Below are 25221 nucleotides of genomic sequence, written 5' to 3'. Positions count from 1 at the left end.
TCAGCGGCTCTCCGTCAGGCTGGGCCCTGTGAGGGGCAGCCCCAAGCCTGGGAGGAAGCAGGTTGCTCCCTGCAGGCCGGCGGGGGTCTGGGGCACAGCCTGGAGGCCCCAGAGCTGGCCCCTCTTCCCCGTCCAGACCCCACGGGACAGCGAGCTCAGGGAAGGGATCCGGCCCCTCGGCTTGGCGGGACCAACGGCCTCAGCCACGCTGTGCTGGTTCCTTAGCTCCAGGCCCCTGAGGGGGTTGTGGGGTCCCCGAAGCGGGAGCCGCACACGGAGGTGCCCCAGGCCCCTCACCCCAGCACGGCCTCCTCAGAGGCCTCTGTGTCCCCTGTTCGCAGCCCTGTACCATAGGAGGGATTTCCTCCGGACAAATGTGCCGTTGCTTCCGGGCTGCAAACCTGGAGCCTGTGGAGAGGAAGCCACGTGCAGGCCCCGGCTGGGCGGCCGGACCGTCTGGGCTCAGAGTGTGAATTCAGCTCGATGCCCCTGCCGGGACGGAAGGCATCTGCTAGACCAGTGGCTTCCTCGTCTGTGACAAAGGGCCTTCCTGACGTCGGTTAGCTGGACCCGCGGCCTCCTGTGTCCTGTATTCCAGCGACGGCCCCCACAGGGGAACGCGCTCACCCTCTGCAGAGAGAGCATTCGTGGTGCCCAGAAAACTGAGGCCTTCCAGCGCCCGAGAACGGGGCCTGTTGGACCTGCCTCCGCGCCAGCAGAGGGAGCAGGAAGCTGTGTCTGCTTGCCTGCCTTCTTTTCTCCGCCTCCCAACGCCCCTCCTCACCCCACCTTAACTCTACCCCCAACCATGATCCGGGACTAGTTTAGGACTCTGGCCTGTCACTCAACCAGGGCTGATCACTGCCCAGGTGGGTGCCCACCAAGGGCTCCAGGTGTGCCTGGGTCAGTGGCGGTGGGTCTGCGGGAGGCCGAGCTGCCCCCCAGGCTCTAGCTGAATCCTCAGAAGCCACCCACTTGCAGCAGAGAGACGGGGTCTAGAGATCTGCCCTGCGGCAGGGGGGGTGGCTATGGAGCTTCCTGCAGAACAGACCGGGCAGCCTCTAGAACCATCCATGAGAGACGGCCGCCGGCAGCCCTGGGTAGGAAGCCCGCAGCCTCAGATAGCAAGTGTTTTTGCAGGTGTGATGGCAGGTTAGGAAGGAGGCAGACCTCGGGGAACGCACGCACCTCACGAGCAGCGTCTGATGTCTGAGCCAAAGCGTCGCTTCATCCCCAGCAAGTAGCCGCCGAGAGAGGGCACTGAGCAGGGCACGCGTCCTGGGGTCACAGGTGTGGGTATGTACACATACAGCACCTCTCCTTAAAACATGACCCTCGCAGGGGGCACACGGGGTCATATTCCCCTTGCAGAATAGGAAGAACAGGCTCGCGCGGGAGATGGGGAGGAGTGACTTTTGTTCAGGAAGTGACGGCAGACCGAGGGGCTCCGGCCAGGAGCGCTGGATCTGTTCAGTGTCTGGCGTCCGCTCTGGGCGAGGCAGCCGAGCAGAGGTGCTGCCTGGGGCCTTGGGCGCCTGGGGCTCTGTCCCACCGCTGGTCTTGGCCTCTTTGCCCACATATGTGCCCAGGAGGGAAAGAAGGCGCAGACCTCAGAACATTCTCCCGATGTCTCTGGGAGTTTGGCCACAGAAGCAGGGTTTGCAGAGGCTGCTTTGTTTTTTAAGAAACCGAAACTAAGTTAATTTTCCATCCACCCCCATGAGTCAGGGAGCGCGGCCGGAGGCTTCACCCCGGGGAGGAAGCGGGCTGGCACACAGAGAGGTGGGGCATTGGGAGGCTGCGCGTCCTCGGACACAGGGGGGTCCCTGGGAGTCGAGGCGGGGAAGCGGCCGCAGAGCTGCAAGGGACAGAATGTGTTCTGGGTCAGCGGAGGGTCCAGCCCTGCACAGTCCGCGCAAGCATGACAGCACCCCAGCGAGAGCCCTCCTGGGGCCCGGGCTCCCCTGCACCGGGGCCACCCACCTGACCCACACTCCTCGATCAGACCACACCGGCGTGGCCGGAACGGGGCCCACTTGGTCCGCGGGGGCCTCCCCTGCACACCTGTGGCACGTGTGGCGCCTGCCGAGACTCCCACCCCTGGAAACCCAGCTTCTCGCCGTGTGCCTGCTGTGTGCGAGTCCGGCCCCAAAGTGCAGACGTGTCCAAGGAAGAGGCCACCCAGAGCATCGGGGGTGGAGGGGTCCTCTGGGTTCCCCCAGCATTTCATAGTTTCAGGGAAAATTAAGACATCAGCATTTTCAATACAGCTCAGTGGTTAGTCTCATGTGTCCACTCGGACAGGCCTGGGTGTGGATATGAAGGTGTTTTCTAGATGCGACTGACACACACACCAGCCCCGTCCCTGAAGGGCTTGCGAGGAAAGACCGAGTACCCAGGGAAGGGGGCTCAGCCTCGAGAACGACTGGGCCCTCAAGAGCCGTTCTTCCCGGGTCTGCAGCCTCATCTGTGCTGCCTGGAGGCTCCGGGATCCATCCTCCTCCTGTCTCCGTCTTTTTGTCTCTGCCTCTGCCTCTGTCTCTCTCCATCTCGCTGTCTCTCTCTCCATATCTCTTCCTCTGTCTCTCTGTCTCTGTCTCCGTCTCTCTCTGTGTCTCCGTGTCTGTGTCTCGGTCTCTGTGCAGCCGTCTCTGCATCGTGGCACGCGTGCACACGTCCCGTGGGATCTGTTTCCCTGGGAGACACTGACACACGCAGACTCGAGTAAAAGTGATTCTGAGAAGGAAAATGCTGGTTTGGGCGCGGATTTTAAATCAACCAATTTCCAGTCTTTCTCCACCTGCCAACAACCTCTTAAACTCCTTCCCCGCACGTTCGAACGGTTAAAAACGCCTCCTTTAACGCGGTGTCTAAGCGCGTGACGGTCCCGCCGGGAGGTGCGCCGTGTTCGGGGGCTCCGGGCTCCTGCCGGCGCCGCGATCCCTTCGCTCTGCCCCCGCCACGCGTCCGGGGCCCTGAGAGGCCGGCGCGACCCTCCTGGGCGCCGGGGACCCTCCCCACCGAGCAGGCCCAGGGGCCTCAGCGCTCTCAAAGGGGAACTTCCTCACAAGCCGCGGCTGAACCCGAGGGCCCGGCCGCGCGGAGCCACCAGCACGGGCTTCGGAGTCCGATGGCCTGGGCCCTGCCCACCCGTTTCTCCCTTCTGACCTTGGGGGACAAACCAGACTTCCAGAGAACATTGTCTCCGGTCCGTGGGGAGCTCCTGTCGCCACGCGTGTCCGCCGGCTCTCCCCCCAAAGTCAGGGGCCGGAGGCCACGGAGTGGACCCCCATGAGCTGCAGGTTAAACCACCACAGGCCACGAGGAAAACTGCCGTGAATCAGGAGGGAAACCTCTGGTGACCAGGCTGTCCCCGGGACAGCGCTGCCCCCACAGGTGGCCCCGCAGGGAGAGGACACGAGACACCGCTCGCTCTTGGGCCGCTGCCGGACTTCTGCTTCCATCCGCTCGCGCCTGTCAGGACGCCGAGCCCTCCTGCGTGTCCTGACTGGGCGGCCACTGGGAGCAGGGAAGCTGGGTCCCCTTTAAGGTCTGTCTTTCAGCGAACGGCTCAGATAGCCCCCGCCTGCCATCCGCTCTCCGCTCTCCGGGGTAATTTGCTGCCAGTGACAGCACTTCGACCCGCCCCCCTTCCCGCGCTGTTGGTCATGGGAGCACGGACCAGTTCCAACCTCTCGCAGGAGACGCGGGCCGCCCCCCCAGCCATCACGATCCGACGGTCTGTGCGTCGATGACGCCGCTCCTGCACACGCTGGTCAGAGCGGCCGAGGAGGCCCAGGGAGGAAAGTCCAGGCCTGCCCTGGGGGCCTAAGAGGGGGCATCTGTGTTCGGACAAGCCAGAGGCTCCAGCGGTGGCCAAGGATGGAATGGGGTGGACACGCGGGCCACCACCATGCCGGGCCCTACAGGGATCACATCTCCCGAGGAGACGCACTGTGACCCGGACATCCGCCCAGGGCCCCGGGCTCAGGACCCAGACTCCGAAGAGCCCCCCACAACGCCCACCTCCGAGGACCGGCGGGTGCCCAGGACGAGTCTGGGCCGGCCCTTGGGGTGCACCCGTCCGCACGGCCAAGCTTGTGCGAGGCGTCAGATGGGATGCGGGGCCCAGCCCTGGGGGACAGGCCTCCCCCGACCCAGAGCGGATGAGTGAGCGACCACCGGGCCCATCCGGCCGGCACTCAGCTCCACGTGCCTGCACCAGAGTCTGTCCCCGAAGGCGGCCCACGAGCTACGGACGCAGGCTCCCTGCAGCGGTGGGTCTCAGTCTGGGCTTGGCAAACTGAAGGGAGGAGAAGCACAGCACGGCCCTTAGGACGCAGGCCACGGGCAAGGGATGTCGTCCTCCCCGTGGTGGGGCCTGAGGGTGCCCGGAGGCAGACGTGCTGCCGCTCTAGGGAGGCGAGGCTGCCGGGCCGCCGGGCTGGCGGGGAGGCCCAGGGACGTGGGATGTCCCGCCCTTGGGGCTGAGCGGGGCAGGGGATCGCTCTTCCCCTGTCACGGAGGTGGGCAAGACCCGCTTGGGGACTGGCTGCTCGAAGGGGCCTCACACCCATGGACCCCACGGGACCAGGAGCCGGTGTCCACACAGGGGCCTGGTCCACGCTTCCCGGGAAGGGGGAGGCCTCCCTCGGCACAGCCCCATGGAGACGTCCGTGGCGGGTCCCCTCCGGGAACTGGAGGCCCCGCCCTCCCCAGGGAGCTCAGCCGCTAGCCTCATTTTCCAGGCGAGGGGAGGTGGCACCGGGCCAGGACGCCTGAGCACACTCCGCGCACACCCAGCTGCCCTCCCCTGGCCGACTGCGGGCGACAGCCTTCCCCGGCATGCCGCGCCCCGTGTCCTGGGCTCCCGAGTGCCTCCCGCACCTGCTCCCAGCCCCTCATGCTGCTGTACTGGGGAAGCCCCTCTGCACCTCACGGACGCACCCGGGCACCAGCCAGGGTGGTGTGTGGCTCCCCCAGGCCCTAGACGGAGCTGTGCTGACACGGAGAAGCTGAAGCCAGGACTGGGGGCCGGCGCCACTCCAGGAGCGAGGTCTCAGCCCCACCAGACAGCCCACAAGGGTCCCCAGGCCCGTGTGTCCTACTGCGCTGGCCCTATGAGGTGGCCGCTGCCGTGGGCAGGGCATGGCTGAGGGCAAGCTCTGCGGTTTCCCCGGAAGAGTAGCTCACAGGCCCCAGGCTCCTGGCCAGGCCTCCGAGGCGAACTTCCGAGGGACCCAGACCCGGGTCAGAAAAGGCTCCCAGTCTGGACAACGGCACATACCAGGGCCGCACGCAGCAAAGGCCTGGAATGTGGAAGGGTCTGGAGATGTCTGCCACGCTTCCCTCCATCATCCCCCAGCCCCTTGGTCTGCTACCCTGTAACCAAACTGGGGGAGGGGAGGCCGTGGGGCCCCTCTTTCCTCCCCCTGAGCTCCCATTCGTGCCCCATCTGACCAGGGCTGTTGTGGGCGACCGCCACCCATGATGAGAGCGCCCTGGCTTCGCCCGGGCAACGCTGGGCCTACCTGGAGAGGCAGAGGGTAGGACGAGCAGGTGGGGAGGGCCACAGGTGCCGGGCAGAAGCCCGCGTAGGCCAGGATCTGCTGGGCAGGGTCGTAGAGGGTCTGAGGTGGAGCAGACGGGCCGTAAGCCAGCTGGGACAGGGGGACCTGCCACAGAACGGACATGTGTCAGCCACCCTGGGCTCCAAGCCAACGGCCTGCAGAGCCCTGTCCCCCGCTACCCTCCTCTGACGCCTGCAAGGGAGAAGTCACTCTCGAGCCAGAACTAAACCCCTCAGAGCAGGGCTTATTGTTGCTTTTTATTTTCTGTCTGTCTCAGGGACCTGCCGACACGCCAGGCTGTGCCAGGGTCTCTTTGGCGTTTCTGTGTCAGTTAGTGTCCCACTCTGGAGGTCAACTCAGGTCATGGTCTCGGGGTGGCGGCATGAGCCCCGCGTCAGGCTCCGCGCTCAGTGAGGAGTCTGCTTGGGATTCTCTCCCTCTGCCCCTCCCCATGTGCACACTCTCGCCCCCACAAAAATAATAAATCTTAAAACCCCTGCGGCAGAGACCACAGCCCCCGGTTGCAGGGATTTCTGGAAAAGGGCAAAGAGCACCAAAGCCCTTCCAGGACCTGCTCCTGTGAGCTCACCAGGTGACGCCACCTCTCCAAAGGGAAACAGGACTTGGGCCACCCATCTGTCCCCCCGCGAGGGGCCGCGGGATGGAGCCCTCCCCAGAGGGGGGCTCTAGACTAGAGGGGCCTCCCTCTCTACGAGGACAGATCTGGATTCCCCCAAGGACACCACAGGGCAGGCCCTGCCGTGTCGGGGAGGGGCCTCGGAGGCAGAGAGGGAGGGTCTGAAGACGCGTGGCTGCCCACTGAAGGGAAGGGGAGACGGGGTCCTGAGCAGTGGGGGAGTGGGGCAGCAGCAGAGGGGGAGGCAACGCGGGCAGCCACGAGCACACCCACATCTGCCTGCACGGGCATGTCCTCGGAAGAAGGACCCACCTGTCATCTCCTGGGCCCCTGTCCCGGGCGGCCTCTGGGCACTCCGAGGGGCAACCAAGGGTGCTGGGAGAGAGGACGGGGAGCTGCGGGGGAGACCACGGTCATGGCCCACAGCTCCCCTGCCACGGTCACGGCCGTACCCTGCTGAGCATCTCCTGCGGGCGCAGGGCTGAGCTCCCCGCCATCCTGGGGGACTGGAGCCAGGTTCACGGAGGTCCGTGAGGGGCACCTCCAGACGTGAGACCTGGTGTGGGGGGGGAGCCACCCGGCCGGAGGGAACAGCTACATCCCGCGGCCCGGGGGCCTTACCGCAGGGCCCGACTCTGTGCTTGCGCCATTTTGGGGTTTGGAGGGATGAGCAGGCTTGGGGTCTCCCACGAAGGAGCAAAACATGTCGCCTTGGGCAGCTCCGCTCTGCTGGGGACCCCAGGAGCCCCATCTGGCTCAGGCCTCTGTCCCTGCCCCTGCCCACCCGGCATCGGGTCACCAGGGCCAGCCGCCAGCATGAGGACTCGTATCTTCCTCACATGGACTGGGTTAGACGAGGCTTCCCTGCCCCGGGGACCCTCCCGCAGCCCCAAGTCTCACCCCTGCCTCCCTGCGCCCGGGCCGAGCGTCTGGCGGTCTAAGGAAGTGGCTTTATTCCTAAAGATGGTCTTTAAATTAAAAAATCCATTAGGTGTAGGTACTCAGTAGGTGTGAACGGTTAGGAATCACTTTCCTTCTCTCTTAAAAGACCCGAGACTTTGGTTCTGAGAGAGAAAACCGTCCAGCGTGAGGCTGCGGCCGGCCCTGTGGCCTTGGCCGACATTCCCCCCGGTAGAACGGTCCGGCCATTTCACTGCGGACTCGGCCCCTGAAAATGGCCATGACCGAATCCCCAGAGCACTCGGGAGGCACCGGCTGCGGACGCTCGCGGGGGGGCCTGTGGGGGCTGGAGTGTGTGCTCACACTCGCCTCCCCAACTTAAGTGGGGGCCGGGCGCTGTCTGGAGTCCGCGACCAGCTTCAGGAAGGGGTTGCGCGCGCTGCTCTCGGGGGGAAGGCAGGGCGAGGGCCAGCTGCTGCCCGTGCAGAGAAAAGCAGGGCAGGGTGCTGCCCGCGGGGAGGCTCGGCGGGGAGGCTCGGCGGGGCGGCTCGGTTGGGGCCGGCTGGGGTGCCCAGCCCTAAAGCCCCATCCACCTGGGCAAGTACAGACCCAAGCCCTGGGTATGAGGCAGGAGGCTCGGGGCTCCCTGTGCAGGGGGTAGGGGGTGAACTGACCAGGGCAGGTCCAATGGCCCCTCCATCTCGCGTGGTTTGGGGCAGCCCACACCTCAGATGACCCGCCTCTCTGAACGGCTGGAAGGCTTGCCCTGGGGCTAACACCAGCTTCTGTTTTCCCATGTGGTGGTGGAGACAAGGAGGCGCACTCGGCCCCGTTCAGCGGACACAGCCTCCAGCTCCGAGCTGTCCGGGGCCCCAGCACCGGGGCCCGACTCACCATGTCCTTGAAGGCCCCCAGGACAGCTGCCGTGAGGACACCCAGGAGCGCGCCCAGCACGTTCAGCACCGCGGAGGCCCAGAGCAGCCGGTGCAGGTGCAGCGCGTCCCGGCAGGAGCGCACGCCCACGAACTCGTAGTAGACGGGAGGGTGCTCTGTGCTGCCCAAAGAGAAGGAAGTGTCACCCACCCCGGCACGGAGGGGACAGGCCAGCTGGGCGGGGCACAGTGTACCACAGCGTGAGCTCTGAATCCGGCAAGCTGAGCTCTCAGCCGTGAAGACCCCGCAGGCCGGGCTGTGGTGGGGGGACCACATCCCAGGAACCAACCCAGATGCTCCCTGGGGCTGTGGGGGCAAGGCTGTCCCCCAGGACGTCCAGAAATCCCTCAGGGGAAAGGTCCCAGGCCTCTGAGCAGGAAGGAGCAGCCAAGCCCACTCCCCAAACGCAGACCCAGGCAGAAGGGTGATGACCGGGTCTCCTCAGGGCTCCAGGTCTCGTGGCTGAGCCATGAACACAGGAGGGCCGTTTGTCCCTCCCAGGCCCTCCCAGCACCGGCCTGCGGGGCTCCGTGCACGGGGTCATGTGGGGAGGCCGGCAACCGTGCCCCGCGCCTGTGCACCTTCTCCCGATGGAGCTTGGAAAAGGGATGGGACTCTCATTTGGGGGAAGAGGGTTCCTGCTTAAAGCCGTGGGGTTTCCAACCATTCTGGGGAGGGTCCCCAAGAAGCAATCCCTGAGGTCCCCAATGGTTGGAATGTAGGCCTGCCAGCTGTGAACCCTAATCGGTGCCCAGGACCCGTCCCCCACAGTGTGGGGAGGTCGCCGGCAGCCCGGCAGGCTCTCCCAGCCCCTGTCAGAGCAGCGTGCCCTCCGCTACCCACAGAGGACGGGAGGGCAAGCATCTAGAGCCGGCCAGAGGGCCGTGTTCTCGCCAGCCAGCCCGGCCCCAAGGGAAGGGAGCCTTGGCCGCAGCTACCAGGCCAGGCCCAGCCAACTCGGGAGGGATCCCCGAGAAACTCCGGGGCCCTGGCTCCCACAGAGCCACAACCCTGGGACAGGAGGCCACGGCCCTGCCTGCACCCCACACAACCTTGCGAGCCGAGCCTCCGTTTCTCATCTGTGAGATGGAATCAACTCCCCTTCCTCTAGAGGAGGTGGTGGACTGCAGGGCCGGGGCGGGGCTGGGGCCGGAGCAGGGGGCTGGGGGCAGGGGCAGGGGGCAGGGACCCCGCCCCTCACCTCTGGCACCTGTAGAGCTCACAGCAGTAGCAGGAGCCGCTCTTCACCTTCAGGGGGCACGAGCCGCTCGAGGAGTGACAGGCGACCTACAGGCAGAGAGAGACCTCATCAGCCCCCACCTTCCCCGACCCTAGAGTGGGTAGGGCTGCCGCTGGGAGCCAGGACCCGCCAGGGCGCCCAGGTCAGCCAGGCAGCCGCACTTCCTGAGCCTTGTCTCCGGCCTCCCCTCCCCGCAGCCGCTCCAGGCTGGTGGTTTGGGGGGCGGCCGACCCCTCATGCTGGGAGAGTGCGAGGAGCCTGCTCGGCCAAGCCGGCGGTCCAGGCAGCCTCCGTTTGGTGGACAGTGATCGGGGTCAGACAGGGTCGTGAGCGCAGAGAGCAGAGCCGCACCCAACCCGCTGGTGGGCAGTGGGACCGCGTGTCACCGCCGTGTCACCGGAGGCAGCCACAGGGCCACAAGGCACAATGTGTCCCACAGGTCAGAAGCACGCGAGAGGCAAAGCCTTCTGATTCTGATGGGGGCACAGAGAGCCTGTGGGTCCGGACTCGCAGTGAGGCCCGCACGCCCTACGTACCTCCGTCTGGTGGGCGTCGCGCACGTACCCCACCTCGCTGGCAAAGAACTGGCATCTTCCCGCGGTGAGGGGCCTGGGCTCCTAGGGACCAAGACACATGCGTGGAATACAGTCGCGTCCCCCGTCAGGAGGGGCTGGGGTGAAGTCAGACCCATCTGCCCCGGGTTTCGGAGCCTCGAGGAGGGACACCAAAGCCCGCTGCAGTCGGCCGGGAGGGGGAAAAGGGGCAGGACACACTGGGGCTCCTCCCCGGGCAGCCGGCCAGCGTGCAGGGGGTGGGAAGCAGCAGGACACCAGGGAGCACCTCCGTGCCCTCCCCGCTCCCCCTCCATAACAAAACAGGTGTCCTACTGGGAAGGGGGAGAAAAGGACTCATTGACTCATGGCCCGGCCAGCCCTCCCCCACCCCCCTCCCTCCCTCCACCCTCCCCACCCGGCCAGCCACCAACCCAACAGATGTCCACCACCTCCGGCCCTGTTCCGTGCTCCCTCCACTAGTCTGTGCCCAGCCTCCACGGAGAATCAGAGCATCACAGTGCCAGCAAGGAAGGCGCCCGGGTTAGACACGGTGCCCGCCCCCGGGGACACAGCAGGGCCAAGGGTCGGGCCGTCACTTTGATTGTCCATGGCTCCATTTCCCAGCGCGATGCGCTCCTGGCCGGGCCCTAAGCAGAGTGCAGGAAACCACCTGTGACCGCACCTGCCAGACCAGCTCCGGGCAGAGCTGAGCCGGAGTCCACCTTCCTGTGGGACACGGCCCGCAGCCCGTGAGGACGGCCAACGGGGCTGTGCGGGGCCGGGCGCCGGGAGGCCGGTCTGCCGCCGTGTGCAGGTTCCCCGTGGTGACCGCCCTGAGCCCTCGCCGCCCGCCTGCCGATTCTGCTCTGCCTCTCCCTCCGGGGCCTTGTTCCAGAAGCCCCTGTCAGGGTCCCACCTGGTCACGGGCGGAAGCCACGCTGCTGACGTCAAGGTTCGCGTCCCGCTGCGCTGGTGCCCTTCCTCACACCCATAACCGCGTGGAGACCCCTTCTGACTGGGCGTCGCGCCCCGCTGTCCCGGGCGGAGGCTAGCCCCGCGGGAGCGCCCACCGCCCCGCCTGGGACGTCTCGCCACTGCGTCTACATCGGCCCGATGGCCGCCGTAACACGTGCCACGGGGGAGCCTGCACCACGGACTCCCCTCGCCACAGCCCAAGCAGCGGCCTGAGACGGGGTGCCGGCCTCTTCCTGCCCCTCCGCCCACGGCCGACCGCGGGCTCTGGCTCCCTCGGTCCGGACATAATCCGACCACAGCGGCCTCCGTCCTCGGGACCCGTCTGACCCTGGCCACGTCCCAGGGGCCGGCCGGCCTCTTGGTGCCACGGCAGGGCAGAGTGGCCACCACACACGCGTTCTGGGGACACAGACATTCTGCCAGCTGGGCGCCGTCTGCCACGAGAGACGAAGAATTGGTGTAAGACTTGAACTTTTCAGTAAATCCTCCCCTGACACAGAAGCACTGGTGACTTGGTTTCATCTTCTGTCTGACCCTCAGTGTCCAGTCAGGATGAACCCCGTCTTCATAGTCTGAATTCCATAGAAGAGGCATCGGTCGCACCCACAACCTGGGTTTCCGATGACCCTGGAGATGGCGTCTCTCGGGGGCAGCTGTGAACGGGGAGCTGTGGCCCCCAGAAGGAAGAGGGCACCGTGCCGCCCACCGTCTGGGCAGCGTGGTCTGCTCTATTAGCTACAAGTCCACCCCGACCCCATTGCTCCCGTGTCTCTCGTGATAAACCAGAACCACGAGTCCCACAGCCTAGAGTATCCGCCTGAAGGCCCCGCGGGGTAGAGATCAGCCTTTCTGACCGTCTCCTGCCGGGAACGACCTTCTGAGTCCCAGGGGCTGGGGCTCTGCGTCGCCAGCCGCCCAGCCAGCCGGGAAGGAGGGAGCCTGCAGTGACCGCGGGGGACCGCCGCGCCTCCCCTGCAAAGACAAACCCCGGCCACAGATCCCGCTCGTCTGAGAAAGGAAACAGGCGTGGAGGGAGGGCACGCCTCCCCTTGTGGCTCCTGCAGCGCGGGATGGAGGGGACCCCCCCCTTCAGAACAAGTGGCTTTGAAGGAAATTTCTCTCCGATGTGCTGAGCAACACCCACTGACAGGGCAAACCTCGAAGCCAGGGGTTCCGAGGCTGCCTGCCCGACCCAAGCCCTTCGGCGTCTGCTCAGAAGCCAGAGCGAGCGCAGCCGGCGGCCGGGAGAGGGGAGGCCGGGAGCCGCAGACACAGGACTGAAGCCTCGAGGCCGGGCTGGCCAGGAAAGGGAGCCAGTGCCTGGTGGGCCCTGGCACAGCCCTCGAGGTCCCGCCATGCTGTCCCTGTCCTGAGGGATTTTTCGGGCCCAGAGGGGCCAGGGCGCAGGAAGGGGCATCCAGCCTGCAGGCCCGGTGGTCCAGAGGCCAGGATGAGACCTGCCTGAGCCCCGCCAGCCGGGATGCAGCTGGGCCTCGGCTCCGTGTCTGGCTCCACACCCTGCATCCTGGGGCCTGTGCTCCCGCAGCCTGGGGTCCCACATTTTGTCCCCCGGTTGTTGACATCTTAAAATCATGACTTTGGGAAGTGCTAACAGCCGGTGACAAGTTTGTGGTCAGTTGATTCTATCGTCTGTTGGACAGTCACCCTGGCCCCCGAGTGAACACGTGCAAACCCCGCGGCTTCGGACCCACGTCTGCGACCCCCGCCCCCGCCATGCACACGCCCCGCATGGGGCAGATGGGCCTGTCCCGAGGACACTGGCCACCTGCAGCCAGAGGACAGCCAAAACCAAGCCGAGGACGGAAGGAGAGTTCAAGGACGTGCACGCAGGCCGGCGCGGCAGGACCCCTCGGCGTGTGGGGGGACCTGAGCTCCGGAGGCAGCAGAACCCAGGGGCTGGGCCCACAGCGCCGCCAGCCCTCACTGCGAAGCTCTGATCAGGGAGAGTGAAGCCATGCGCTTGGTCCTAGCATTTTAAACCTTTTATTCAGAAATAATTGCAAACTTACGGAAAAGTGGAAAGAACAGGCAAACTCGACAGCCTCAGATTAACACCAGGTGTCGGCCCTTTTTAAAGACCTAAGAAGCATTGGAGTTCACGCAGGACGTGTTGGAGCCTTCGGGACGTGCTGATGGCTTTGCCTTCTCAGGGCAGAAATGGGGCGCCAGGCCCCTGCTCCCCCACTGGCTCCACCCCTGGCGGCTGGGCCTCTGACTGGGAACCCAGAGCCACCGTGCCTCTCTTGGAACGCCCTTCGGGACGAACAAGGGGAGGTATGTCAGGCCCCACGCCCGACCCCGTCCACGCTCCCCCAGCCCCATCTCTCCCCTGTCACCAGCCAGGCAGGACCTGGGGCCCGGTGAAGAGACCCTGTCTTCAAACACCACGTCTCGGGAGGCCCTGCTGTTGCTGGCTCTGTCGGGCCCGGGAAGCCCTGTGACCAGACTCCCTACGGGTCGCCAAAAGTCCACATCCCTTTCAACGTCAAGAACAGGATCTGCCCAGGGCAGGGGGGGTTTCCCTGACTTGACAGACCCTAAAAGGCCTGCGTGAGTCCAGGCCACCCCACCCCAGGGAAGGAGCGTCGCCCACTGCAAGCAGGAAACCGGCCCAAGCGCGCACTCTGCGCCTGGGTTCCTCTGACCGAAAAGCCCGCACCGCTCCCCTCCAACTTCCCCAGACTCCCCGGCCGCGGGCCCTCGCACGGGCTCCCGGCGACAGTCTGCGGCTTGCCTGCCGGCCGCCCGGAGATGCGCGGCTCCGACCCAGACCTTCCTCTTCCCGAGTCCAGGCCGCCTCTTCTGACGGCGCTGGGCCGCGGCGGGAAGGCTGAAGCCCCGCGGGTCCTCGCCGCGGGAAAACGGTCCCAGGGATCGGACGCCCTCGGGTGTCCTGTCAACTAAGGCCGCGCAGGAGACGAAGAATGTCCCCGGCACTGGACCTCCGATGGGGACGTGCCACGCGCCCCCGCGTCAGCGCCTGAAGAGCGTCTTCCTCGGGAAGGGGGCGAGTCCTGCGAGGTGGGTGGGTTCAGGAGAACCAGCAGGTCCCCCCGCGGGAGCTCAGACGACTCGCTCCTCAACGTCTGCTTTCTTCGCCTTTATTGGTAAGCCCTGCCTCGGCGCCTCCGTGCCGTGTACAGACGTGCTCAGGCCTCCGCGCCGACACTTCCGCGTCATCCCTCGGGCCGGTGACTCAAGTCACTGCTCGGACATCTGCCGTCAGGCTTCACCTCCTTTCGCCCCTGGGACTCTGGGCGTGTCCCCACCGGGGCTGACTGCGGGTCTCCTTCGGCCAGCAGCTTGGGTCACAGGGCGAGGTGACGGCCTCCAGGGATTGCCTGTCCTTCCCGGCACGGCGGGAGCCCCCAAACCACAGGGGGATCATCCTGTTTTCTTCTCAAAATATGTCAGGTGTGCATTTTTAGAGGAAAAGAGCACTTAGAACCTTTCCGCATATAGGCTCTGAGGCCTCGAGCATAGCGGTGTCCGGCTCAGTGGGCAGAGAGGCCCCGCAGAGCCACGAAGGCCTGCGGACCAGATTGCTGGGCTCTGGTGGGAAGGGTGGCCTCCGCCCCCCAGGCTCTGCTCAAAGCCCCCTCAGAAGAGCCGGCCTGCCTCGCCCCACGAGGGACACTGTTCTCTGCTGCGTCAGCTGTGCCCTCGGGGCCTGAGTGGAACAGACGCCCCTCCCTGCGCCCCTGGCGCACAAGGGAAAACCTCCGCTCACCCTCTTTGCAACAGGATGATGTTCTGAAGAAGGCTCGTTAGTCTGGGAGACGCTTCCCTGGAAGAGAGGGACCCGCTGGCCCCAGCGTGCGGCCTGGCCGGTCGCCGCTCCCCACGCTGCCCACGGCGGACGCCCCGCGTGAGGCGTGCAGGCTCCTCGACATTCCTAAACTCTCTGACGGCTCGTCCCCGAGCGAGCGGGCGGGCAGGAGCCTGAGGGACTTCACCTCTGAGAAGCTGTTTTCTGTGCACCGGGAGCTGCCTCGACTCGGTTTGGGGGGGGCAAGGGAAGAGTCAGCTGACCTTGACGGCTGTGCTCAGGACCTCACTGAGCGGCGGGTCGCGCTCCACCTCTGCTGGGAGAGGAACGGACAGACGCGCGGCCCGGAGTTGCCCGGTGCTGCCCCCACCGGCCAGCCCCTCTGGCCCCCCACCCGGCTTTAGGTGGGACCTCGAGGGGTCACACACGCATCCCGTCCACTGACCTCCAGGTCAGTCTGCTAACGCTGCCCCCCACGCACACCCGTCCTCACAGCGACATCCTGGGGGCGCATGGCTGGGGGGGGTCCTCTGGAGAAGGACTCGGGATACGCACCCCAGCGGCATGTTCTGAGCCCCGACACGCAGGCCCTTCCCCCACCTCGGTGCCCGGCTCGGGGAGACCCGGCTCGGGGAGCCCCGCCAAGTGCTGCTGGCCGCTGACGGCAGCCACAGACTTGGGGTGGGAACCAGATCCGGATTACGCAGGGAAAGTGCCCCACAACCCCGGCCGGGCCTCGCAGCTCAGGTGATCTCCCCAGGAACAGACACTGAGAAGCCCACATCTGGGGCAGAGTAGACAGAAACTCCTAAAGCTGTCGGCACCCAGCAAGCGGGAACACAGAGGGACAACTCTGGGGCTGCGGCCGGGTTCTGGCCTCACCCCTTCCAGACGCCGGCAGCGCCCCCCCAGCCCGGGGCCGCAGGTGAGCCCTGTAGGCACCCAGCCACGTCCGCAGGCCTGGGCTCTCCTGGGAGGCCCCTCCCCCGCTCGCACCCGTTGGCAGAGGCACAAGCCACAGGGCACCGAAGCGGAGGACGGGCGCCTCCCCCAACCCCCAGGGGCCTTGCTCGGCCAGAGGACCCCAGGCAGCACCCCACTCCCCATCCATGCGGCCCGCTGCCATGAGATCGCCTAAGCTGGGGGTTAGTGGGCGCCACACATGGGGTCCTCACACTCTGGCGGCTGGAAGTCCAAGGTCAGGGGCCGCCCGATCTGGGTTCAGGGATAGCAGGGCTCACCCGCCAGGAGGAGGAAGTCCCTTCACGGAGGCCCCACCCCGTGACCTCCCAAAGGCTGTGCCCCACTGTCGCCTGGGGGCCAGGTTTCCACATGAGGATTTGTGGGGACAGAGTCCTCCATGGGGGCACAATCCCAGCGCCGCGGCCGAGTGGGGTCCTCACTGGTAAGCTCGGAGCCGGGGGAGCAGGGACGCGGTGTCTGTCTGCTCCCCGCCCAGGGCTCCCCAGGCTGTAGGCGTCTGTCACAGGGTCTCAGGGAGCGGCCGGCAGTTTGTTGTCCTTTAGCAGGACACGACACTGGAAGATCGACCCGGCTCGCCTGGTGGACTGTAGGGGCCAAGCCACACCAGCCCCGCCGGCTCCCGTGTCCAGCAGCCAAGGTCAAAGCAGCCGCACATGACCGGCCTCTTGTTTCAGAAGAAATGTGGGCCGAGGACAGGTCGGTTTGAAGCAAGAGCCGTTTCCGGACATTCCAGCAAAGCTCTCGTAAACCGGCAGGAAGGTCTCGGAAGGATCCTACCTACCCTGACAACGGCTGTTCCGTGGGCCAGGTCGCCCGGCCGACTCGAGTGGCTGCAACAGTGTCACACTCATCGTCCTCGTGGCTCTGAGTTCTCTTTCCCTTGGAACCTGATCGTCACCAAGAGTGAGCCGGGCTCCGAGCCATGGCCACGTGAGAGCCACAGCTCCACAGCAAGCACCCGGGCTTCTGTGCCTTCAGGGACACTGACGGACACTTCAGCTTGGGCCTCCCACTGTGACAGGAAGCGGAGGGAACGGGTCTCACAGCCACGGCACCAGCGACAAAATGCTCCACGATCGCTGGAGACACCAACGAGACCTACGTGCTCGGCAGAGGCGTCAGAGCTGTGAGCAGCAGACGGGGACCCCAGCGGAGATGCCCACGCCTGTCAGTGCGCGTGTGTGCGTGCGTGTGCACCAGTGTGTCCGTACGCACGCGTGTGTCAGCGTGGACACACCACGTGAGCATGTGTGCGTGAGTGTGTGCCTGAATGTACACCTGCACAGTAGCACGTGAGTGTGCCAGTGTATACGTATGCGCGCGCGGTGTGAGCGTGCACGGCACACAGATGAGTGTGTGCCTGTGTCTGTGTGCGCACGTGTGCGTGAGTGCGCGTACGAGCCCGTGTGCGTGGGAAACACACAAGGGCGTGATGCACTGTGTGTGCCCGTGAGTCGTGTGCGTGTGTGCGCACGCGTGTGCTCCCTCCCAGGCACGTGCACACGCGTGCTGGGTCCGCTTTGCAGGGAACGAGGAAACGCCGGAGAAGGAGACCCGGCACCGGCGGGCCGTGGAGGGAGAAGCCACAAGGCCCGCGGCCGGAGCTGCGATTCCGCGGTGTGTCTAAGCCCGACGGCCACGGACAGTAAACGGAGGGAGACTCACTATGTGCCGGGCCGCGAACACGCCGTCCACGAGGGCGCAGCAGAAGGCCGCCACCACGCCGAAGCTGACGAACACGATGGCCGCGACCAGCTGGGGCAGAGGGCAGAGAAGCGAGTGGGCGTCACGCGGCCCCGACAGCCACGCTCCCGCACACACGGTCCAAAGCCCCTGCCACCGCCTCCGGCCTCTCCCCGCCTGCACCGCCCCGACTCGGCCGCCCCGGGGGCTCGGGCCTCTCTCCCCCACACAGCCCTGCCCCAACTCTGCTGACCCAGGGGGCTCGGGACCTCTCTCCCCCACACACCCCTGCCCCGACTCAGCCAACACGAGGGGCTCGGGGCCTCTCTCCCCCACACAGCCCTGCCCCAACTCTGCTGACCCAGGGGGCTCGGGACCTCTCTCCCCCACACACCCCTGCCCCAACTCTGCTGACCCAGGGGGCTCGGGACCTCTCTCCCCCACACACCCCTGCCCCGACTCAGCCAACACGAGGGGCTCGGGGCCTCTCTCCCCCACACACCCCTACCCCAACTCGGCCGACCCAGGGGGCTCGGGACCTCTCTCCCCCACACAGCCCTGCCCCAACTCGGCCGACCCAGGGGGCTCGGGGCCTCTCTCCCCCACACACCCCTACCCCAACTCGGCCGACCCAGGGGGCTCAGGACCTCTCTCCCACACACACCCTTGCCCTGACTCAGCCAACACGAGGGGCTCGGGACCTCTCTCCCCCACACAGCCCTGCCCCAACTCGGCCGACCCAGGGGGCTGCAATCTTTCCAGTTCTTCCGCGTTGTAGACAGGGACCTTCTGGCCCCGGGTCCTCTGCACGCGCCCCATGAATACGCAGATTATTAAATGGTTTGCCATTTCGTGCAATTACAAACTCTGTGACAAAGACCCTGAGTACGTTCTGCGCCCAAAGCTGGTTTTCCGTGAGGGACTCTCCGCAGGACGGACCCGGAGCCCACAAGACCCCACCCGGTCAGGGAGGACGCACGGGTCTCTGCACCTCGGCGTCAGAGAAGGGGCGCTTGTCCATGAAAGAGGCTTTGCCAGTGTTTACTCCCACCGTCCAGCACCGGTGTCCCCCAACCCGAAAGATGCTTCCTCTTAGCACCCGCTCGGCGCCGCCGTCCGAGGAGCATTTCCACGCAGCTAAGAGCCTCTTCTTGCACTGGTTGGACATTTCTTTGAACTTTTAGAATGTTTTGTGGAATGATTTTAAATGGACCGAAACAAGGAACACAAACGGTGTGAAGAGCCCCCGGTCGTGCCTGCAGCTCCCCAGTACTCACGTCACCCGCCCCGCAGCCCAGCCCTGGCCGCCACCTCTCCGCGAGCACGGCTCCCGCACCAGCCAGCGGGTGTGTGCGTGGACTGGCTCCGGGCTCCGCCTCAAGGGAGCGGGAACAGCAGAGCTGGGATTGGCGTTGGGGGGACCGGGCCGCAACACTGGGGGGACCGGGCCGCAGCGTTGGGGGGACCGGGCCGCAGCGTTGGGGGGACCGGGCCGCAGGGTTGGGGGGAGCGGGCCGCAGCGTTGGGGGGACCGGGCCGCAGCATTGGGGGGAGCGGGCCGCAGGGTTGGGGGGAGCGGGCCGCAGGGTTGGAGGGACCGGGTCGCAGCGTGGGGGGGACCGGGCCGCAGGGTTGGGGGGAGCGGGCCGCAGGGTTGGGGGGAGCGGGCCGCAGCGTTGGGGGGACCGGGCCGCAGCGTTGGGGGGACCGGCCGCAGCGTGGGGGGACCAGGCCGCAGCATCGGCGAGCGGCTCTTTGGCTCTCAGCCCGGACGTGGGCTTGGGGCTGCTTCCCCAGGTTGTCCGTGCATTTGCCCCCCTGCGGCGCGAATGGCTTCGGGTGGGAGTCAGGCCACCGGCCGCTGCTGCATGGGGCCCACGGCCTCTTCACCCTCGTCAGCCTGAATTATTTATTTGTCCAACAAAGCCCAGGCAGCCGGTATGAAACGCCACCTGCCTGACACTGCAGGGCACAGAGCGGGGGCGGGAAGGCCACTCAGGGGCCGGGGCCAGGGCCAGTTCTGTGGCTCACCCTGGATCCCAGCCCCGCCAGCACCTGGGGAAGTGGCTCCCTGACTTCACGAGGGCCGGTGCGCTGGTGACTGTCTGGTCCTCCGTTTCCCCATGTGGAGACAGAGGTGCTGGCCCCGACTCCCTCTTGCCTGAACAGACCCTTCCGGAGCGTGTCCTTGGACTCTGTCAGAGACGTGATGAAGCCGAGGTCGCCGGCTCGTCCCCACAGTCCGACGTTGCTGACGGTCCATGACGAACTCACTGAAGGCCGGGCCCGTGGTGGGGGGGCGGGGGGCACGGGGAGGGGGGCGTGCAGAAAGCGCAGCCCGCTGTTCCTCCAAACAACAAAGAACTGTGACACCGTGGCCCGGGGCGGCGCCCGAACAGCTCTCCTGCAAACAGCTTCGTCACGGCGACCAGGCCGTCTGTGCGCACAAGGGCCGCCAGCCCAGCGGGGGGCCCGTGAGGACCGTGGTACCGGGCAGGGCTGTGCCATCGCCCCGCTGACCCTGCAAGGCGGCCAGAGGCAAGAGCGCCTTCATCACGGTGGGACGGGGCGCCCCGTGGCTTCATCCTCGGGAAACTCCTGCACACTGTGGTCAGGATGGGTAAGCCCCTGGCACGTCGTCTGCAGAAGTTACCTGGCACCAGACTTCCCTGCATTTGTACTGCTGCTGTGAAAAAGTGCATTAAAACATCAAAAAAGATACAGCCGGCAGTTTCCAAGTTTCCTGGAAGGGAGGCCAGGCACCTCGTTTCCCAAAATACATAAATGAATGAACAAGAAGCACCTACTTTGACGGCTGGGCCCTCAAGCTTCCTGCTTTGCCTGCCCGGCTGGTCCCCGAGCAACATGGCCTGGCCTTGCCCAGCTCGGGCCTTCAGGGAGGACAGGCTGATCCGCTCCTACTGGCCCGAAACCCGAGGTGGCCCAGCCCCGTTCAGCATCGGGCCCTATCCCTGGCTCCTGCTCCGGGGGCAGCCTTGCGGCTCCCAGGGACAGACCCTGTCAGAAAGGGGCCACCATGTCCCTTGGGGCTGGTCCCCGACCAGGGGCCTGAGTATGAACAGTGTCACCTTCGAGCTCACAGGCCGTGAGCGCGTGTGTCCATCACGTCCTGACGGCTATGACTTTATGGTCATCTGCAGGGAGGCCAACCTCCCTGCAATTTCAGGAGCTTGGGACGCAGCCCCGTGCCCTCCACCGGGTCTCCCAAGCAGCTGTGGTCTCAGGAAGGGGGGCAGATGCCCTGACACAAACCCAAAGCCCACTCCCCAGTGAGAACGCCGCCAAGCACCCCTGAGCACACGGCCCACGATGCTCTAGAACCCAGGGCACCCTGGACTACACAGGCCACACAGCCACGGCATCAACTCTCTTTCCGTGGCACCCTCCCCATCCCTCAGCCCCAACCATCCCCCCGGCCACTCTGGGGTCCTCAAGGAGCTGGACTGTACCCAGTGACAACACTCCTAGAGTCCGGTGGGGCCTGGGGACAGCCTGGCCGCGGGACTCTCGTCGGAAGTGGGTGTCCCCACCTCGTGCTCCCACACTGGGCTCAGGTGCCGGCCAGTACATCCACCAAGCACTGGCCACTTGTCTGAGACGCTTCCAGAAGCGGCCCCGCGCCTGACCGCTGGCAGCCGCCACGTCTCACCGCAGGCGTCGCCAACTGCCCAGCGAGTTCCTCTTGCACGGACTCGGCCGGAGGAGGCCACATCCACGTCCTGCGTGGGACCGGCTCTGACCCCGCGGTGGCCCAGTGACCTCCCACGACGTCTCTGCCCAGTTCCACCGAGAACATGCAGGACACCCTTGGCCGCCGCCTGGCCGCCCTCGGCTGTGCACCAGCAGACACGTCTGGTCAGCTCTCCCACAAACGGCCCCGTCCCTTGAAGGCTCTCATCAGCGTCGACCGGCCCGGCCACTCGGCCCACCGCCCTCACGAAGTCACTGCCCCGGCCAGCATCGCGCTCCACACCACATGGGGCCACGCACAAGCCCTCGGCACGGGGCCTGAGCCACAAGGACAGAGGTGAACACTCGGCACGGGGCCCTGAGCCCGCGAGGACGGGGGAGACGGGCCTCAGCACCCCGGTCCCCCCAGCTGGATGAGAGGAAGGGCACCTCTGGGCGTGCAGAGTTTACATGGCAATAGGGAAGCCAGATTAAAACCGAACACCAGTGGATCAAGTCGTGTTGATAACGCGGGAGAAAGAGAGAAAAGTGGGTGAGAGCTGTCCCCTGTCGCGGACAGGCCTCTCGTCCGGGGCACGAGACACACCGGGGACTGCTCCAGGCTGCCGTGGGGTCAGGTCTTGCTGGGCCAGCGGCGCGCTCAGCAGGGTCTGTGAAGGCCGGCCTTGGGGCCTAAGAGCCCTCTGTTTGCAGGGAGAGGAAGGGAGCAGGTGTGGGGGGGACAGCGGACTCCCACGGACAATGACCCCAGCAAGTGACGACCAGGGTGGGAACTGGTGCGGAGCAAGGGCTGGTCTGCGGAGGACACTGTAGGGGACACAGGCCCGGCAGTGGTCAGGCCACGGGGCTCAAGGAGACATCGTGCCGACAGAAGGGGGTTCATCAGAAGGGGCAGATGGCCCCCAGCGCAGTTGCAGGGGCTCAGTCCGCTGCCCAGGGGCACTATGTGGACGAGGCTGGCGAGGACGTGGTCTGCCAAGGAGGATGTCACCAGGCCCTCACCAGGGAGCCCGCGGGCCGTCCTGACACCCCAAAGCAGGGGCCAGGATTCCTGGGCCGTCCCTCACCAGGTGTCCCTTGTCCCCGTGCGTCCCTCGTCGCCTCTGTACCATCTACCCCCCCTGCTGCGACCCTGGGGCCCTGAGCCTCGCCCTGGTGCATGTCACTACATGGACCCCCCGCCTCCCCCGTGCCCCCCAGGCTGCAGGACACCCACACCCCGCTGTCCACGTCTTCCTGTTCCCAACCACAAGAACGGGGCTGGAAATCAACCACAGGCGGAAAAACGGAAAATCCGCACATGCGTGGAAACCAAACATCACAACCTTACACAACCAGTGGGTCAAAGAACACGTCGGCGGGGAGGCCGCACCCAGGTGGAGGTGAACGGGTTGAAATCGAGAGCTTGGGGCACAGCCGCAGGTCGGCGGGACACACGGACAGAGCAGGCGGCTCTGGTCAGGCCCCGGACGCCAGCTCCCAGCCAGCCGCGGAAAGGGCAGAGCTCAGCGCGGAGAGGAAGCCCGGGGGGGGAAACCCACGACACCCAGCGTTCCCGGAAGTCGGCTCTTTGAAAGCATCAACAAAGCTGCCACGTCTGTAGCTGCACTCAGAGGACAGGAACCAGATGACTGAAATCAGAAGTGACCTTGGGAACATCGTTATCAACTTTACGGAAATCACACGGATTATAAGAAGAGCCAGAGAACTGTTGTGCCAACAACTGTGGCCACGGAGACGATCCGATTCCTGGAAGCAGAAATCACCCGCACGGGGGGAGAGGAAACCGCGGATCTCACAGCAAGTGAGACAGAGTCCGCCACGGGAACCGCAGGGGAGACGCCAGCGGGTCTGCAGACGGGGGCAGGTAAGACCGACGGGACCCGCGCCGGGGGCAGAGCCCGGGCACACGCCGCCCCAGGGGCCGAGTCCACGCGGCGAGCTCACCTTCCGGCTCCAGCCCACTTGGCACGTCCGACCCCCAGTCCCAGCCTCGGGACCAGCCCTTCTGAGCCTCTCCGGCCTCCACCGCGGCTCCCTGCGCAGCCACCGGCGGGCACCCTATCTGCCGTGGTGACCGGAGCCCGTCCCGGTGCCCAGCCCGCTGTGCGCAGGGCGAGACGTGGAAGTCCCCGCACAGGACAGAGGACGCACGAGGGAGACCGGTGCCCTCGGAGCAGCAGTGGCCGTTCCTGCCGGTGTGACTGCTTTGAGGGGAAATCAGTCATTTCTGTTCCCTTGCTCTCTGTGGCCGGGCGGGCACAACACACCGGCTGTGGCTCTCCAGCGGAGGTTCCCAGGCCCTTTCTAGACGGGGACATATCTGCACCCGCCAGAAACTACTCAGATTTCCCAGGCAGGCGTCGTGGGGACACATGGCAGCGGAAACAAATTCCAGCCCCTTTGTGAGCATGAACCCGTGGACACGGACACCCAGGAGCACCCGGGCTGGTCGGCAGGATGAGCGACCCGGGATGCTGGCTCGCAGGACCAGCGAGGGGAGCCACGGAGGCGCAGGACCAGCGAGGGGAGCCATGGAGGACGCAGGACCAGCGAGGGGAGCCACGGAGGACGCAGGACCAGCGAGGGGAGCCACGGAGGACGCAGGACCAGCGAGGGGAGCCACGGAGGCACAGGACCAGCGAGGGGAGCCACGGAGGCGCAGGACCAGCGAGGGGAGCCACGGAGGACGCAGGAAAGCTAAGGGTCGCGGGACGCTCCCTCTAGAGCGGCAAGTGCCGTCCAGCCACGCCGCACGCGGCCCCTGCGTGGCTCTCCGCACCCTACCCCTGCCGCCAGTGCTGCGCAGGAAGGAAGGAGGCACAGAGGAGGGTGACGGGGCGGGGCTGGCAGGTGGCCCCGGCGGAGCGCCAAATGGGCAGCTCCGCCCAGAACAGTCCTCACGGGATCACGGCCGCTGTGAAGCTGGTCCCGACGGTCCCAGGCCTCAGCCCCCGGGCTCCAAAACCGGAGCCGGACCTACTTTCCCATCACAAGCCCCCGTGGGGCCCGTGGGGGGGGTCGGGGCAGCTGCAGCAGCTCCTCCCCACTTGCCTGCCCTTCTCCCAACACGCACCAGACTTCTGGAGGGTGTAGGTAGTGGCGTCTCTGCCCAGAAGTGGTCACCCTTGTCCTTCAACCACCCCCCCACACGGCCCAAGGAGTCGGAGAGGCAAAGGGTGGAGGAGCCGAGCGTTCCCATGCGGGAGGGGCCTGTCAGATGCTGCAGGGAGGGCACCGGCCCCGGGGCACCTTCCCACATCCATGTTCGGGCTCCTCGGTGCCGCAAAGGGCGTCCCAGGCTGGTCCCGGGGACCCCGCTGCCTTGGCTTCTGTGTGCGGAGCTAAGGGGCTAGACGCCCCCCAGTAAGGCTGGCGAGGGTCTCGCGTTGTCCAGACCCGAAGCAGAAGAGGTGAGGGACGGTGGGGGACGGAGCCGGGGCCCCATCACACGACACAGCAAGACTGGCTCCCCTGGACCGGATAAAGGCCACCTGGGGTCCTAACCCGCAGCGGGAGACATTTCTCTGCGTGTCGACTCCCAGCAGCCTGATGGGTTCCGTGGACTTTACACCAGGTCCCAGGAGGGCTGCTGTGTCTGTGTGTGTGTCTACGTGTGTCTGTGAGGGTCTCACACGTACGAGGCAGATGAGGTGGTTCGCACGCGCTCTTGGTCCCTGGAGTGTCCTCCTGGCTCTGGTGCCGTGTGGACGGCAGAGCGGGCCGTGAAATCGATGACTCATGTATCCGTCCAGGGCAGGAGAAGGCAGTAACTCACCATCAATAGAAAAATATGGAAAGTTGGCTCATTCTGGGCATTCTTACGACATCGCAGGAGACTCACTAGAGGCGGAGGTGACTGCAAGCCCACGCTCACAGGTTCTACCCCGAACCTTCCGACAGAGTAAACTATTTATAGAAGAAACAGTACTGTCTGGTATTTGCTCCAAACAAAATGGGAAGAAAGGGGTGGGGGCCAAGATGACCACGAGGTTCACTTACTTCCTCTGCCTACTTTTGCAGACGCTTAAAATGTCTATCGGAGGAAAGTGAAAAGAAATCGGGAAAGAAGAAAGCACCCTTACCTATCTGGGCGCACGAGAAGTGTGTTCTCTCGGCCATTTACCGGCTCGGGAACCCAAACGCCCTGAAGGCCTGGGTGCTTGCGAACGGGGTCTGACCGTGGCCACCGTGGCAAGACACCTGCTCTGGGCCAGCACTGCGCTGGGTGCTTCCAGCAGCCC

General features: G+C 65.8%; 1 protein-coding gene across 1 annotated transcript in view; it reads right to left on the bottom strand.

The window, feature by feature from the left end:
• The window catches only part of TMEM255B (transmembrane protein 255B), a 36778-nt gene continuing 11557 nt past the window's right edge, over positions 1–25221 (bottom strand). The window contains exons 4-12 of the mRNA XM_044250315.1: positions 17249–17338; positions 9817–9897; positions 9242–9327; positions 8002–8161; positions 5532–5675; positions 3683–3820; positions 1751–1858; positions 350–408; positions 1–235 (exon numbers count right to left, since the gene is read on the bottom strand). Coding sequence (XP_044106250.1) covers positions 1–235; positions 350–408; positions 1751–1858; positions 3683–3820; positions 5532–5675; positions 8002–8161; positions 9242–9327; positions 9817–9897; positions 17249–17338 — 1101 coding nt within the window. The remainder of the gene's footprint in view (positions 236–349; positions 409–1750; positions 1859–3682; positions 3821–5531; positions 5676–8001; positions 8162–9241; positions 9328–9816; positions 9898–17248; positions 17339–25221) is intronic.

Source organism: Neovison vison, chromosome 5 (assembly GCF_020171115.1).
Source record: "Neovison vison isolate M4711 chromosome 5, ASM_NN_V1, whole genome shotgun sequence".
NCBI classification, from domain to species: Eukaryota; Metazoa; Chordata; class Mammalia; order Carnivora; family Mustelidae; genus Neogale; species Neogale vison.
This window is presented reverse-complemented; position numbering and strand designations above follow the sequence as displayed.